Here is a 12880-nt window from a genome sequence, read left to right as displayed (position 1 = left end):
GCATGTGGGTTCTCCTGTCACTGACGCTCTAGCTTCTCCTGGCTGCACTCCGCACCCGGTGTCTAGGAGGGAGCCCTCCTTAGGGGCTTATGTGATCTTCTGCCCTCACTTCCAGTGCTGAACACATTGTTATCTCTCGGGCCCTGTGCCCTTCACTTCTCGCTGTTTGGTAAACTGCTGTTACCTGCTGTTCATTTCACCTACTTTTTATGCCAGGTGAACATTCCCTAAAGCCCTTTCTGATGTCTAGTATTTTTTTGTAATAATAAGGGTCATTGATGTTAGCTGCTGCAATGGGTAAATCATCAGGGCTCTCAGGTCCCGGTCACCAGGCACTTCTCAATGCTGCCTTCATGGCTGCCTTGTCCGTTTGCCATTAAAATTCCAGAGGGGAGTCTCAGCAGATGTCCCAGTGGACCAGCCAGATAGCACGTGAATTCTCCCCGCTTCCGCGTGCCACAGCAGCTCTTGCCTTCCTGAGGATTATGATCAGTTAGTCCTGTCAGCTTGGCCGGTTTGCCTTCCCACCTACATCTCAGTTCAAGGAGGTGGAAGTGAACTGGTGAGGTTGCAGCTAAATGATCAGTAGGGCTCCTCCTGTGTCCCCACAAGGATGTGCTCCATTCCGTGGGAACCAGAGCCTGTGTTTCCACAGGGCCTGTGATCGCCTCATGCTGCTCTATCTGTCGCTGTGTGTGTGTGTGTGTGTGTGTGTGTGTGTGTGTGTGTGTGTGAGTGTGTGTGTGATACAGGGACGGGCAGATGGACTGCTGTGTCCTTTAGTTTGTTGAGTGTGTCCCTCCGTGCCCCAAACATTGGGCCTCTCAAACCTTTCCTAATGTGGTGGGCCCCTGGGTCTGCATAGGCTTTCCCTCACACCGTGGCCACTCGCATAATTACCATTTCTTTCTAATCTGTTCTAAAGAGTAGGATGCCATCTATAGAGTAGAACAATTGAAGTTCTGTGGGTTGTCTCCATGGTCTAAGGTTCTTCTGGACCATAGTTTAACTGAAGGGCAAAACCATAAATGTGTAGTGTTGTCCATACATGAAAGAGAACTCTTTCCATTTTTTCCTTAAGAAGGATGGGAAAGAACTACGCTTGCTGGGCCAATGGCTATGCACACCACGTACCTTCATGTCTCTCTGGTACTCCGTGGCAGTAGTTCATGGGCTGACTGCTTTGGCTTTATAAGTTTTCTTTTTATTTCTCCTGCAAGGTAATTGCTAAGCTTTCTTTTTAACCTTGTTATATATAAGCACATTTTTATAAATGTTCTAATATTTTCTCTAGTGTTTCCCTGTGTTGATAGCAGATTAGGGATCTCTAAAGGCTTAGCGACCATGTTGCTAAGACCAGAATGGAGAATATTTTTCACAGAACTTAGCTATGAGGAGAAGATAGAATACGGCAGCTCCGTAGGGTCACCCAGAGTGAATAAGGTATGTGTACCCTTGTGCCTGTGTGTGTGTGTGACTCGCAATAGAAATGGGACAGTGTTATATTTTATCGTCTTCAAGCAGAATGTTATTAGAAGGGAAGGGGTTGAAAGTTCAGAACACAGTCAATACCTAATTGAAAAAGGCTCTGGAAATGGGAATGATGGCCCTGAAAGGACTTCAGTGGGTTCAGAGATGAGAAATTGAAGCACATAAAAACATTTAGGGACACTCTTTCTCAGCTTAAGTTGACCATTGCCCTATAGACCCATGTCATTAAAATACTGAGTTATTTTTTTTGTTTTGTTTTTGTATTCGATATTGCTTTGAAATAAGTGGGAAAGCAGAATTTTGAAAACCTTTTAATTGTTAAGAAGTTATGTTCTACTAATGTTTAATATCAATTTTTTTCCCCTGGAGACGGCTTTTGCAGAGCTCTTCTATCTCTTAAGAATCATATATGAAATAAAAAAAGTATTTTGTATTTTGTTGTCATTATATAGAGAATAGGTTTATCTAGATAAGCTCCAATGATTTTCTTACTATTAAAATGGCCTTGGGGCTGATGTGAAATTAATATATTCAATTTGTCTTTTTTTGGTCATTAAATCATGTGGTTCATTTGCTAGCAAAAATACATGGTTATTTGGGGGATTTTTTTTCCTATAAAGCATTTTACGGGAATACAAAATTTTTAACTTATATATATCAATTTATTAGTGAGCACCTAAACTTAATTTAATAAATTGGATATTTGGGTGGGGTAGGGGTGACACAATAGACAAAATCTTATAGAAAAGAATCTGTGCTAGATATTTTTTATTTCAGAATTCTACTTATCTGCTTGCAAATGAAATATACGTGATCATTCCTCATACCTATTTCGGTACAACAGTAGTTATTCTTATGGCTTTAGGGAAGTTCAGATTTTATATATCATTAAAATTAAATTCAAGGAACATTTATTTAAAACTTTACAATGCCTGGTATTACAAGAATATCATTGTAAAGCACAGTATCTACTTTCAGAGAGATCACAGTCTATAAGAGGAGAAACATACCAATTCTATGATGTAATTATGGATCAGTAAAAATATATGTGAATGTATGGGGTGATTCGTGGGTTAATTGCAAATTATGAGGCTTCTAGAAGACTCCTACAAAGAGGTTGTATCTGAGCTCGGTTTAAACAGCTGATTGGTAAATATGTTAATATTAAAATATAAATTTAGGAAAATCAGTGTTGTAGATAGTTAATGAAGTGCATTCAGTTTTTAAGATGTAGCGTTGATAGATACGTGCTCAGTGCTGAGCAGTGCAGATCTTCACACAGAGCATGCCCTAAGCAGCCCGACAGGATTACAGAGTGTCCTAAAGCACCTGTTGCCGTTCCACCCTCACAAGTACTGGAGGAAATGCCTTTCTTTTTCTGTGCAGGAGCCCTGTCCTGGTTTTTCAGTGCAATCACCGCCACGTGATTTGCTTAGACTGTTTCTACTTATACTGCGTGACAAGACTTAATGACCGGCAGTTTATCCATGACCCTCAGCTTGGCTACTCTCTGCCTTGTGTGGGTAAGTCCAGCACTTCTTTTTCCTCCATTTTTAATGCTAATTAAGAACAGAAGAATTGCTGATGCAAAACGTTCTTAGATAAATTCAGTCCCTGGCTGAAGGGTTGAAAAGTCAAATATCTGTTTGATCCCTGTCGAGCAAGAAACAATGTTTGGATCACAAAAAATATAAAACACTAAGGTACGAAGGAATTATGTTGGACTAGAAAATGCATCACCTGCACGAAAGTATGGAAAACAAATCTTAAAATATTATTCAGCCAACATACGCAAGGTCTGTCTATGGATTCACCCTGCAAGTTACAGATTACCCTGGGTCTTGAACAGCACTATCAAATTGCTAAATTGTTACCCTTATTGCTTAAAATGTTGAGCACATACACATATATATGAAAGAATATACATTTAAAAAGAAATTAAGGAGATAAAGCTGAAATATTTAATATTTAAAATTTTTTATCTTTCAACATTGCAGAATATTCTTTACTTGTATTATACTGCTATTGTTACATGTGTTTTTTTTAATTGAGGTGAAATTCACATAACATAAACTAACCATTTTAAAGTGTACAATTCAGTGGAATTTCATGTTTTCACAGTGCTATGCAATGACCATCACCTCTGTCTAGTTTCAAAACTTTTTCATTACCCCAGAAAAATGTCAATACCCCACATTCATGAGTAATCACTCCCAAGTTCCCCTCGCCCCCATCTCCTGGCAACCACTGTGGTCTGCGTCTATAGAATCATCAGTTCTAAATGCTTCCTTTAAAAGGAATCATACAATATGTGACCTTTTGTGTCCTCCTTGTTTCGCTTCACGTAATGTTTCTGAAATTCATCCAAGTCATGGTGTGTACCTTCATGCCTTTTTATGACTGAATAATAGTCCGTTATATAGACATACCACAATCTGCTTATCCATTTATTTGTTGATGGACATTTGTGTTGTTTCCACCTTTTTGCTCTTATGAATACTGCTGTAAAACATTTGTGTATGTGTTTCTGTGGAGATATGTTCTCATTTCTCTTAGATGTGTACCTAGGAGTGCAAATGCTGGGTCATGTGATAATTCTATCTTTAACCCCTTGAGGAACTACCAGACTATTTTCCTTTGCTGCTGCACCATTTTGCATTCCTACCAGTAGCTTGTAAGGGTTTTTATTTCTCCACATCCTCTCCAATACTTGTTATTTTCCTGTTTTGTTCTGTTTGGTTTTTAATAGCCATCCTACTAAGTTTGAAGTAGTATCTCATTGTGGTTTTGGTCTGCGTTTCCTTAATGACCAGTGATGTTGAATATTTTCTCATATGCGTATTTGTCATTTGCGAATCTGTTTGGAGAAATATCTCTTCAGGTCCTTTGCCCGTTTTTTTAATTAGGTTGTTTATTTTGTTGTTGAGTTTGTAAGAATTCTTTAGGTATTCTGGATACTAGACACTTATCACATATGTGATTTCCAAACACTTTTCCTATTCTGTAGGTTGTCTTTTTACTTTCATGATAATATACTTTGATACACAAAAGTTTTTAATTTTGATGAGGTCCAATTTATCAATTTTTTCTTTTGTTGCTTGCGTTTTTGTTATCAAAGGTAAGAATGTGTTCCCAAGCCCAAGGTTGTGATGAATTATCCCCATGTTTTCCTCTAATAGCCTCGTTTTTATGCTTAGGTCATTGATACCTTTTGAATTATTTTTTTATATATGGAGTGAGATAAGGGTCCCTACCTCATTATAAATATATATATTTAATGATTGCAGTATGAGTAAATATGCTTCACTGTTGAGAATTGTGATTTGAAACTGTGTGATTCCTTGAGTCAATGATCAGGTTTAAGTTTAATTTATTGCAATACTTATTTGTAATACTTAGTTCTAACGTTGATCAAAGCTGAAAAATATACCTCAAAATTATTTCTCATTTCCAAATGGAAGAAGCTAATTGCATTGTTGACTTTGTAAATTATGACACTCATTTTTCAGTTGCATCTGCCAATAATGCAATGTTTTTAATTAAGATTCATATAATATATGTGTCAATATATTATTAAGGAAAACTCACTGGAAGGTATTGTGCTTTTATATTTTCAACAAAAGCATCAAAAGCATTCAAAAATTAGTGAAACATTTACTTGCCGATTGAAAGATTCTGTTTTTAATATTTTTCATGTGATAATTTTGTACTGGTAAACTCTCTTTTTCACAAAGCCATATAGCATGGAAAAATTTCTAAATATCCATTTTCATATCTTCTCTTCATACTCAGGGCACTTCTGAAAATCAATTTATTTCTCACTTATTTTTTAAATTTAAACCTTTTGAATTCTAGGAAATTTCAAACAAACGAAATAAAAAAATAATAGTACAGTGATTTCCCTTGTACACATTAGCCAGGCTTTCTAGTATAACAAGTTGTTCCAGGCTTTTCTTGTAATTCTTGCTACCTTTTATTTTTTATTTGCAATCCTTTTAAATACTTTTTGTGACTGTACCTACTCCATTGCTGGTTATTTAAACATAATCTTCCATAAAACCTTGCTTTAATTTTTTAGAATGCCACTTACTACCAAGAACTTGTCTTCCTGACACCTCTTTCTTTTAATGTTTAACAGTAAGAAGGAGAAAGCTACGTATTTGTGTATTTGGTTATTAAAAGATAATGCATCTGGAAGAGAGTAGCACATGTTTTCTGCAGTTCCTGGTGATTGAAAGTTATCAAAAATATTTAATAATATTGTGGATCTGTTGATAAAGAAATATTTATAAAAACTGACACATAGGCCTGTATTAATCTCCACACATTAGCAATGTTGACTGTCACCCTTCATTAAGGAAACACCACAGGGCATGTGTGCTGGGGCTGTGCGATTTAAAGCTCGGTTCACAGACACGGGCACCATGCTCCATCCCCGCCATGGTGACCTGAATGAATTGGCCTGGCCAACACGTGCTGAAGCATGACCTAAACAATATCATCTTGATTTGTCTGTGTGTGTCTGTGTGTGTGTGTGCAAATGTGGAAACTAAAATTGATATATTTTCATGTTAAGTTTTTCTATACTTTGATTTTTAATAAATTTCGGAAACCAGGAAAAAAGAATGCAGCAAATAACCACAAGCTAAGAGGAGTTAAAAACAACCTACTGACTTTCAACTGTGTAGTAAACTTTCTACACTGTAGAATTCATTTCCATACTTGTTTCTTTAAATCTTCAGCAGTGTTTTAATATATATCTTCAGAAGTGCTTGTAACAAAATACAATTCAGTTTGTCACAATATTGTCATGTATTATTTAGCTTTTTTTAAACTGTGGCTCAAATTAGAAGTATTCTTCATATTATGTGAAAAGAGGCTTTCAAATGTTATAGAATTTTTTTTTTTTTGTAAAAAACAAACTGGATTGTCTTGACTCCTTTCTCAACAGAGACGCCCTAAGACTCTCTGTTTTAGGACTCCCACTGCCCCTCAAGATGCCCCCTTTGCAGTTCATTACGTAATGTATCCGATATATACACCAGGGTATGGCAAGTTCCAGTATCAGCCTGTACATTAAGTCTTTGTGAAGACTAACTTTTTCGTATTTTAAATAAAACCTATGTAAGCCCTAATATTAACCCCCCCCCATAAACCAATGAATAATTTTGCACATATCCTGGGGTATACACAGAGAGTCAGAGAAGCCAAGTTCAAATCCTGGCTCTGAGACTCACCCCTTTTGTAATGTAGGGCAAGTTACTTATCTTTCGTAGGACTTGGTTTCACTTTAAGGTAAAATGGAGAAACTACAATAGCACCTATGTATACATTGTTATGTGGGTGAATTAAGATAATGCCATATAATGTGCCTTTGTGTTAAATGCTGAAGACAGTAAGCATATAATGAATATTGTTTTTTGTTATTTTGGTTGCTCTGTAAGCATGTGTTCCTACAGACAGTATATGCAATTTATTTGTGCGTATATGTGTATATTCATTGAAGAACATATACTCAGACATTCTTTATAGGTTGGTGTTTCCTATAATTCAATACATAAATTGACCATTTACCAAGCATTAATCACCTATCCATATATCTGGTTTATTTGACTTTCCCTTGATTCATGGAGCATAGAACAAGACACATAAAATAAACTAGGGGAAAAAAACAGAAATAGAAATAGAAAATCAAGGCTTTTCAAACTATAGATAAAAATAGCAGACTATCAGGAACAAGATGATTGAGCTCATACTAGTTCCATGGCACAGTCCTCTTTCATGGTGGAGTTAATTAAAGTGTTACATCAATGGGGAAAAAAGGTTTTATCAATGTCTATAAATCTTATGACTAAAACTTAATACTATGTATAAAAAGCAAAACTACTGGCTACTTCCATAATGGTACTAAAACTGTGTGTCTGCAAGGTCAACTTGTTGTTATTCCAGCAAGGCTTGAATTCAATGCCAGATCCGTTTGGCAAAGAAGGTGTGTTGCTGGTCACATTGATCATGGTTCTGTAGAACATTCCCTGACGGCTCTTGCCTGACCTCAACAGTCTTCTGTAGAAAGCCTGGATCTCAAAGGCTCCAGTATTCTCTTTATCCTCAGTTTTTGGAGGATTAGAAGTGTTTTGGAAGCTTAACTTGTGTGTGTGTGTGTGTGTGTGTGTGTGTGTGTGTGTGTGTGTGTGTATTCTTTTATTGTCCATTGGTTTAGCCTGACTAAATATTGTTGATTTCTCTGAGGAGTTGCCCATTTATCTGAAACATGGCAGTTTAAAATGTCTAGCCAAATGGTTTCATATCCCCGTGGTGGCTACTAGCCATTTTCAGATTACATTTTTTCTAAGAAAATTAAAGCAATATTTATTTAGATAGTCAGGGGACATTGTATTCCTAAAGCCACCACTTCCTTTCAAAGACAGACTTCATCTCTAACCGCAAGAGACGGTTACTCTGGCACTGGAATCCACAGCTTTGAATCACTCCGTGACTTTTCTGGCCTCGGGGGTCTGCATGAAACAGTAAATAGGGCAGATTCATTGGAAAATACATATTTGAATTTGCTTGGTGACTGTGTTCCTACTTTGGCACAGGCCAAAGGACTTTTCTGATGCTCACCAACTGGAGGGGATTCTCCTGCTAGGATGGCACGGGTACTTTCCAAAACTTACAGGAAACAGGTGTCCATATCCCACGCCCAGCACCATTGAAGATGCTCTTCCTCTCTGTGAGTCAGTGCAGCTGTTAACCTTACCCTCCCCCGGTCCATACGGAACAGCCTCTCCCCCAAACCCATCATGTACTAGCTCCAGAGCCTGGGAAACAAACCATTGCCTAGTGTTTGAATGGTGACATTATGAGGGGAGAAAAATGACATCGGTTTTCTGGGACTACGAAATTTACATAAAATAATAGAAACTATAATAGAATTAGCAAACTATTTTTCAAACTGCAGTGGCCCTGTAGAAGGCACAAAAAAGCTAGATAGAGCATTTATTTCTATTGCTAAATGACCCACATGCCCAATGTCTTGCTAACGGTGTCTGTGTAAATTCAGCATTTCTATATAACTGTCTAATACCTCTCACCACCAAATCATAAGTGTTCTTTTTTTCCATAATCTAGTCTTTCAAGCCTCTTTCAAGATCATTAAACTAAACCCTTTCAAAGCTCAATTTCAGATATATACATTCTTCAAGGTATGGATGGTCGAAAATGAAGCATCCTTTTTCATTGCCGTAATTATGATGAACAATTAAAACTAGTTTAAGGGGTGCCTGGGTGGCACAGCGGTTAAGCGTCTGCCTTCGGCTCAGGGCGTGATCCCAGCGTTATGGGATCGAGCCCCACATCGGGCTCCTCCGCTATGAGCCTGCTTCTTCCTCTCCCACTCCCCCTGCTTGTGTTCCCTCTCTCGCTGGCTGTCTCTATCTCTGTCGAATAAATAAATAAAATCTTAAAAAATAAATAAATAAAAATAAAACTAGTCTAAAACCCTTTCAGGTACAAACCCTGATTCCTTTGTGTGAGCTTCTCATTTGACCAGAAATTTTGTTACACCTTGTAAGAATGGGATGCCAAATTTTATTTCCCTGAGAGTAAAAAGTAAGCACTGATTAGAACCGTTACCGGGTACTTACTGTCTATAAGGTACCGCTCTGAGTGCTTACATATATATATATATATATATCCGTTTACCCCTCCAAAGACCCACTGGAATGGATGTTGTCATTCTTCTGCTTTTATAGATAAAGCACTTGAGGCCCACAGGAGCTGATTAAAGTACACATGATCTTACAGCTGACAAATCACAGAGCTGCTGTTTGGTGCCGAGTAGTTATGGCTCTAGAATGTGTGTTCTTAATCGCTATCTGACTAGAGAAGCCTGTAAACCACGGGTAAAGTACTAGACCTTTGAAAGTTCTGTGGAAAAGAATGTCAAAAGAGTATCTAATTTTCTAACACTTCTTCCATATTTAAATCAACCGTAAACTTGAAAAGCAGGAACTGTTCTTACTTCACAGAGGAAGAAGTAAAACTTTAATACAACTAGTGCCCAGGACCACAGGAAGAATAGAGCTGAGGTTTCCCATCCAGCCGTGGTGGACTCCAGAGCGCCACGTTCTCGCTCCTCTCCCACCTTGCTTCTCTCTAGGCAGTGGTTCTCAACCCTAGATGTACATTTCGGTAAGATGAAGTTGTAAAAAAATCCTGATGCCCAGGCCATGCCTCGGGCCAATTAAAAGAACCTCTGGGATGCCCCCCAGTATTTGTTAGAGTCCTCGGGTTTTAAGTTTGGGACTACTGCAGGGGCGAGCGTTCTAGAAGCAATAAGGCATTGTCAGTGGGAGACTGTAGCGTTAGTAAGTACGAAATGACTCCCTCTGCCCTTGCCTATTTTGTCCGTGAGCGAGTTGATTTGCTAGCCAGCGTAGGTTTTTCAGTAAGCGTTGACGGAGTTGAAAATAAGATCAACAAACACAGCCAAAATGGCCTATTTCCAGAGCCTCTGAGAAGCTCTTGCATGAAGCTCTGGGCTTTGGGAGAAACACCATAATTATTTTGAAATATTTGCTGTCTTTTTCCTGTACCTGCTCTTAGGAGGATTCCATCTAAAAATCATTTTGAAATGCCAAAGCACTGTCTGTATCTGCTCTTAAGACTGAGTGTCACTCACAACCTGATGAGCTTCATTAATTTCAGTTGATTTATTTTAGAGCTGCCCTAGAATGATATGACGAAGACTGCGTAGAACGGATTTACCGCTCGTCCACTATAAGCCCCGGCAACACAGACTTCCTGTAGCGTCAGGGTGTCCGAGGAAATAGTTCCTTGTTTCTCTGTGACATGCCATTGCCATGGCCACTGGTCCCATCCAGGTGTATCCCCTCCTCTGTCCTCAGTGGTTTGCATTTTTGTTTTCTTTTGTTTACTCTTTTCTTCGCAGGTCACATTCTGTAAAATTCCAATTTTTCGTATAACTTAGAATGCCATTTCCTTTCTACCTGATATGTCCACTCACCAGCTGCAGTCCACTAGAGCCCTTAGCATCTGCGTGGGCAACATTAAGCACAAGGCAGGTGGTCCTGATCCTTTTGAGATACAGAGCCCTTCTTGATGCCTACAGAGTCAAGAAGACTGGTTTCTGGACAGCTGTTCAGGGAGCTAAACATAAAACCCAAAATAATTCTTTTTGGGTTTTGAGTTTTACTCTCTCAAATACACACAGATAACCAAGTCAATATAATTGCTAAAACCACATTGAAAAGTAGGGAAATAAATTAAAAGATGGGTCACCAAAGGATATATGCACAAAATCAATACACATTAAAAGTTTAGCATAATTAGTTACTAAAGAATCGCTAATGGAAAACTTAAAATATAATGTGGGATGGATACGCATGCAAAACAGGTAAGAATATAAAATCATATATTTCTAAAAAGCAATTTGGCAATCTATAATATGAGCGTTAAAATAACAATAAACTCCCTAGAAACCTATTTACACGCCCATTCTCTGTATGTCTGACTCTGAAATACAGAGCTGCTTGTCTTCGGCTCCGAGATCTTGAGTAATTGAGTGACAGACACCATGAAAATGGCAGCACCAGGATTTGCAACCTGACAAGCTTACAGGCCAAACCTGATCTTCCTTCTGCCTTAAAATTAATTGAAATGAAATCAAATTTACTAATTTTCTGAGATCATTGCTAAGCTTCTTTTCAGTTTTTTTTTTTTTGTGTGTGGGGTGGCGACTTAGCAATTCTGACAGTATTCCTTTGATTTGATGTATTAAAGTCAGGATCGTAGCATAACTTTTTTAAAAGCAACACTGAAATCACAGAATCAAGGTTTGTTTCCACTCGTGTCACGATGCAGTGTGGGTTGGCCGTGGAGCCTTTGCCCCATGGCATCATTCCAGGACTCAGACTCTGAGTTCTGCCACCGAGTGCCTGTCATCCGCAGGAGCCTCCGAATCCACACTGGCTTCTCTTCATCCAGGCCAGCGGCAGAGACAGAGAGGGTGCGAGTGTCGTGCTGGAGTTTATAGTGGCCAGGTCCGGAGATGGAGCACATCATCTCTTCCCAAATTCCTTATACCAGAACGGGGCTCCACGGCCCCACCTGCCCACATGAGGGTGTGTGTGTGTGTGTGTGTGTGTGTGTGTGTGTGTGTGCGCGCGCGCGTGCATGCACACACACGTGCATGTGTTTGTATGTGCACGCAGGTAGGGGAGTGCGGGAATATGGTCTGGCTGAGTGCCCAGGAGGAAAAGCAAACAGGACCGCAAACACATAGCGGTCTCTAATGCTGGTGGAGAGTATGGTGAAATGTACAATTACTGAATGATTTTTTCTTCCGCTCTCTCTCCGCTCCTGCAACAGGAATAACAGTCAGGTAGCTTTATTATAAGGAGTGGCTGGTCTATGGACAAGGACCAGAAAAAGAGCTGTAGACAGAATTGATGGTGTTCAGGAGCTCATTCTAGCTAGATCAGCGGCACTGTCTGCACTGTCATCTGTTTGACCTTGGAAATGCCTGCTTCAGCGAGGACAATGGGCTGCTTCTGCATTTGTTTGATGCGTGTGTGTTTAGTATTGCGCAGATGAAGGGATTCTATACACCCACTGGAAGTGGCTCCGGCAGCATTGCTTCCTTTATCTTTAGGAGGAACCCCATGTCCAAGGAAACTATGCCCTTGATTCTTACTTTGCTTAGGTTTTTACTTTCCAAGCTGCCTTTCATCTTCTCTTGCATCTTAGTAAGTGGTTAAAAATAAAATAACATTTTAGAAACCAGAAGTAAGGTGGGAATGCTTTCAATAGCCAGCAAAGAAAGCAAAAATAATTTCTTTCCACCTACTTCCACCCCGTACTGTTAAGAGGAACATGCTACCTTTGTTTTATGGGGGGAAAATCAAACTATTTTTAAGTACAGATTTATTACTTATCCAAAGAGTTCTAGAAAAATGCCTATAAGTGCTTAAGATAGTGACAAGAGTTGTTCAAAACAGCTGTCTTTAGGCTTTCTTCTTCATTTTTATTAAAACATATGGATCCAAATTCCTCTCCCTGGCCTTATTGGCAGTCAGCACAATTTCTGAGTTTGTGTACTTGGCATTATCAGTACAGAGGATGTTCTGCTGAGGCTCCAAGGATTGTAATCATGTCAACAGAATATTAATTGACTTTTAAGTATATCACTTTAAATGGCTTGATGTATTCTTAAATTTATTATGAGGCATCTTACACATACACAACATGCATAACCACATTTGTGTTGTTATAGATTGTATGGTTATAGGGAACCTCTGGAACCACCTCCCAGATCAAGAAAACTGGCACCACCAGCATCCCAGAAGCCTTTGCGTGTCCTGCCCAG

At 38.9% G+C, this 12880-nt stretch overlaps 1 protein-coding gene across 3 annotated transcripts in view; it reads left to right on the top strand.

Moving 5' to 3' along the window:
* The window catches only part of PRKN (parkin RBR E3 ubiquitin protein ligase), a 1256589-nt gene that overhangs the window by 855150 nt on the left and 388559 nt on the right, over positions 1-12880 (top strand). For all 3 annotated transcript variants that reach the window (XM_045805474.2, XM_045805473.2, XM_087865639.1), the window contains exon 7: positions 2878-3014. In XM_045805474.2, the coding sequence (XP_045661430.2) occupies positions 2878-3014 (137 nt within the window). The remainder of the gene's footprint in view (positions 1-2877; positions 3015-12880) is intronic.

Source organism: Ursus americanus, chromosome 11 (assembly GCF_024610735.1).
Source record: "Ursus americanus isolate L20-20 chromosome 11, mUrsAme1.1.p, whole genome shotgun sequence".
Lineage (NCBI taxonomy): Eukaryota > Metazoa > Chordata > Mammalia > Carnivora > Ursidae > Ursus > Ursus americanus.
The sequence above is the reverse complement of the archived record's forward strand: the minus strand, read 5'-3'. Positions and strand labels throughout refer to the sequence as shown.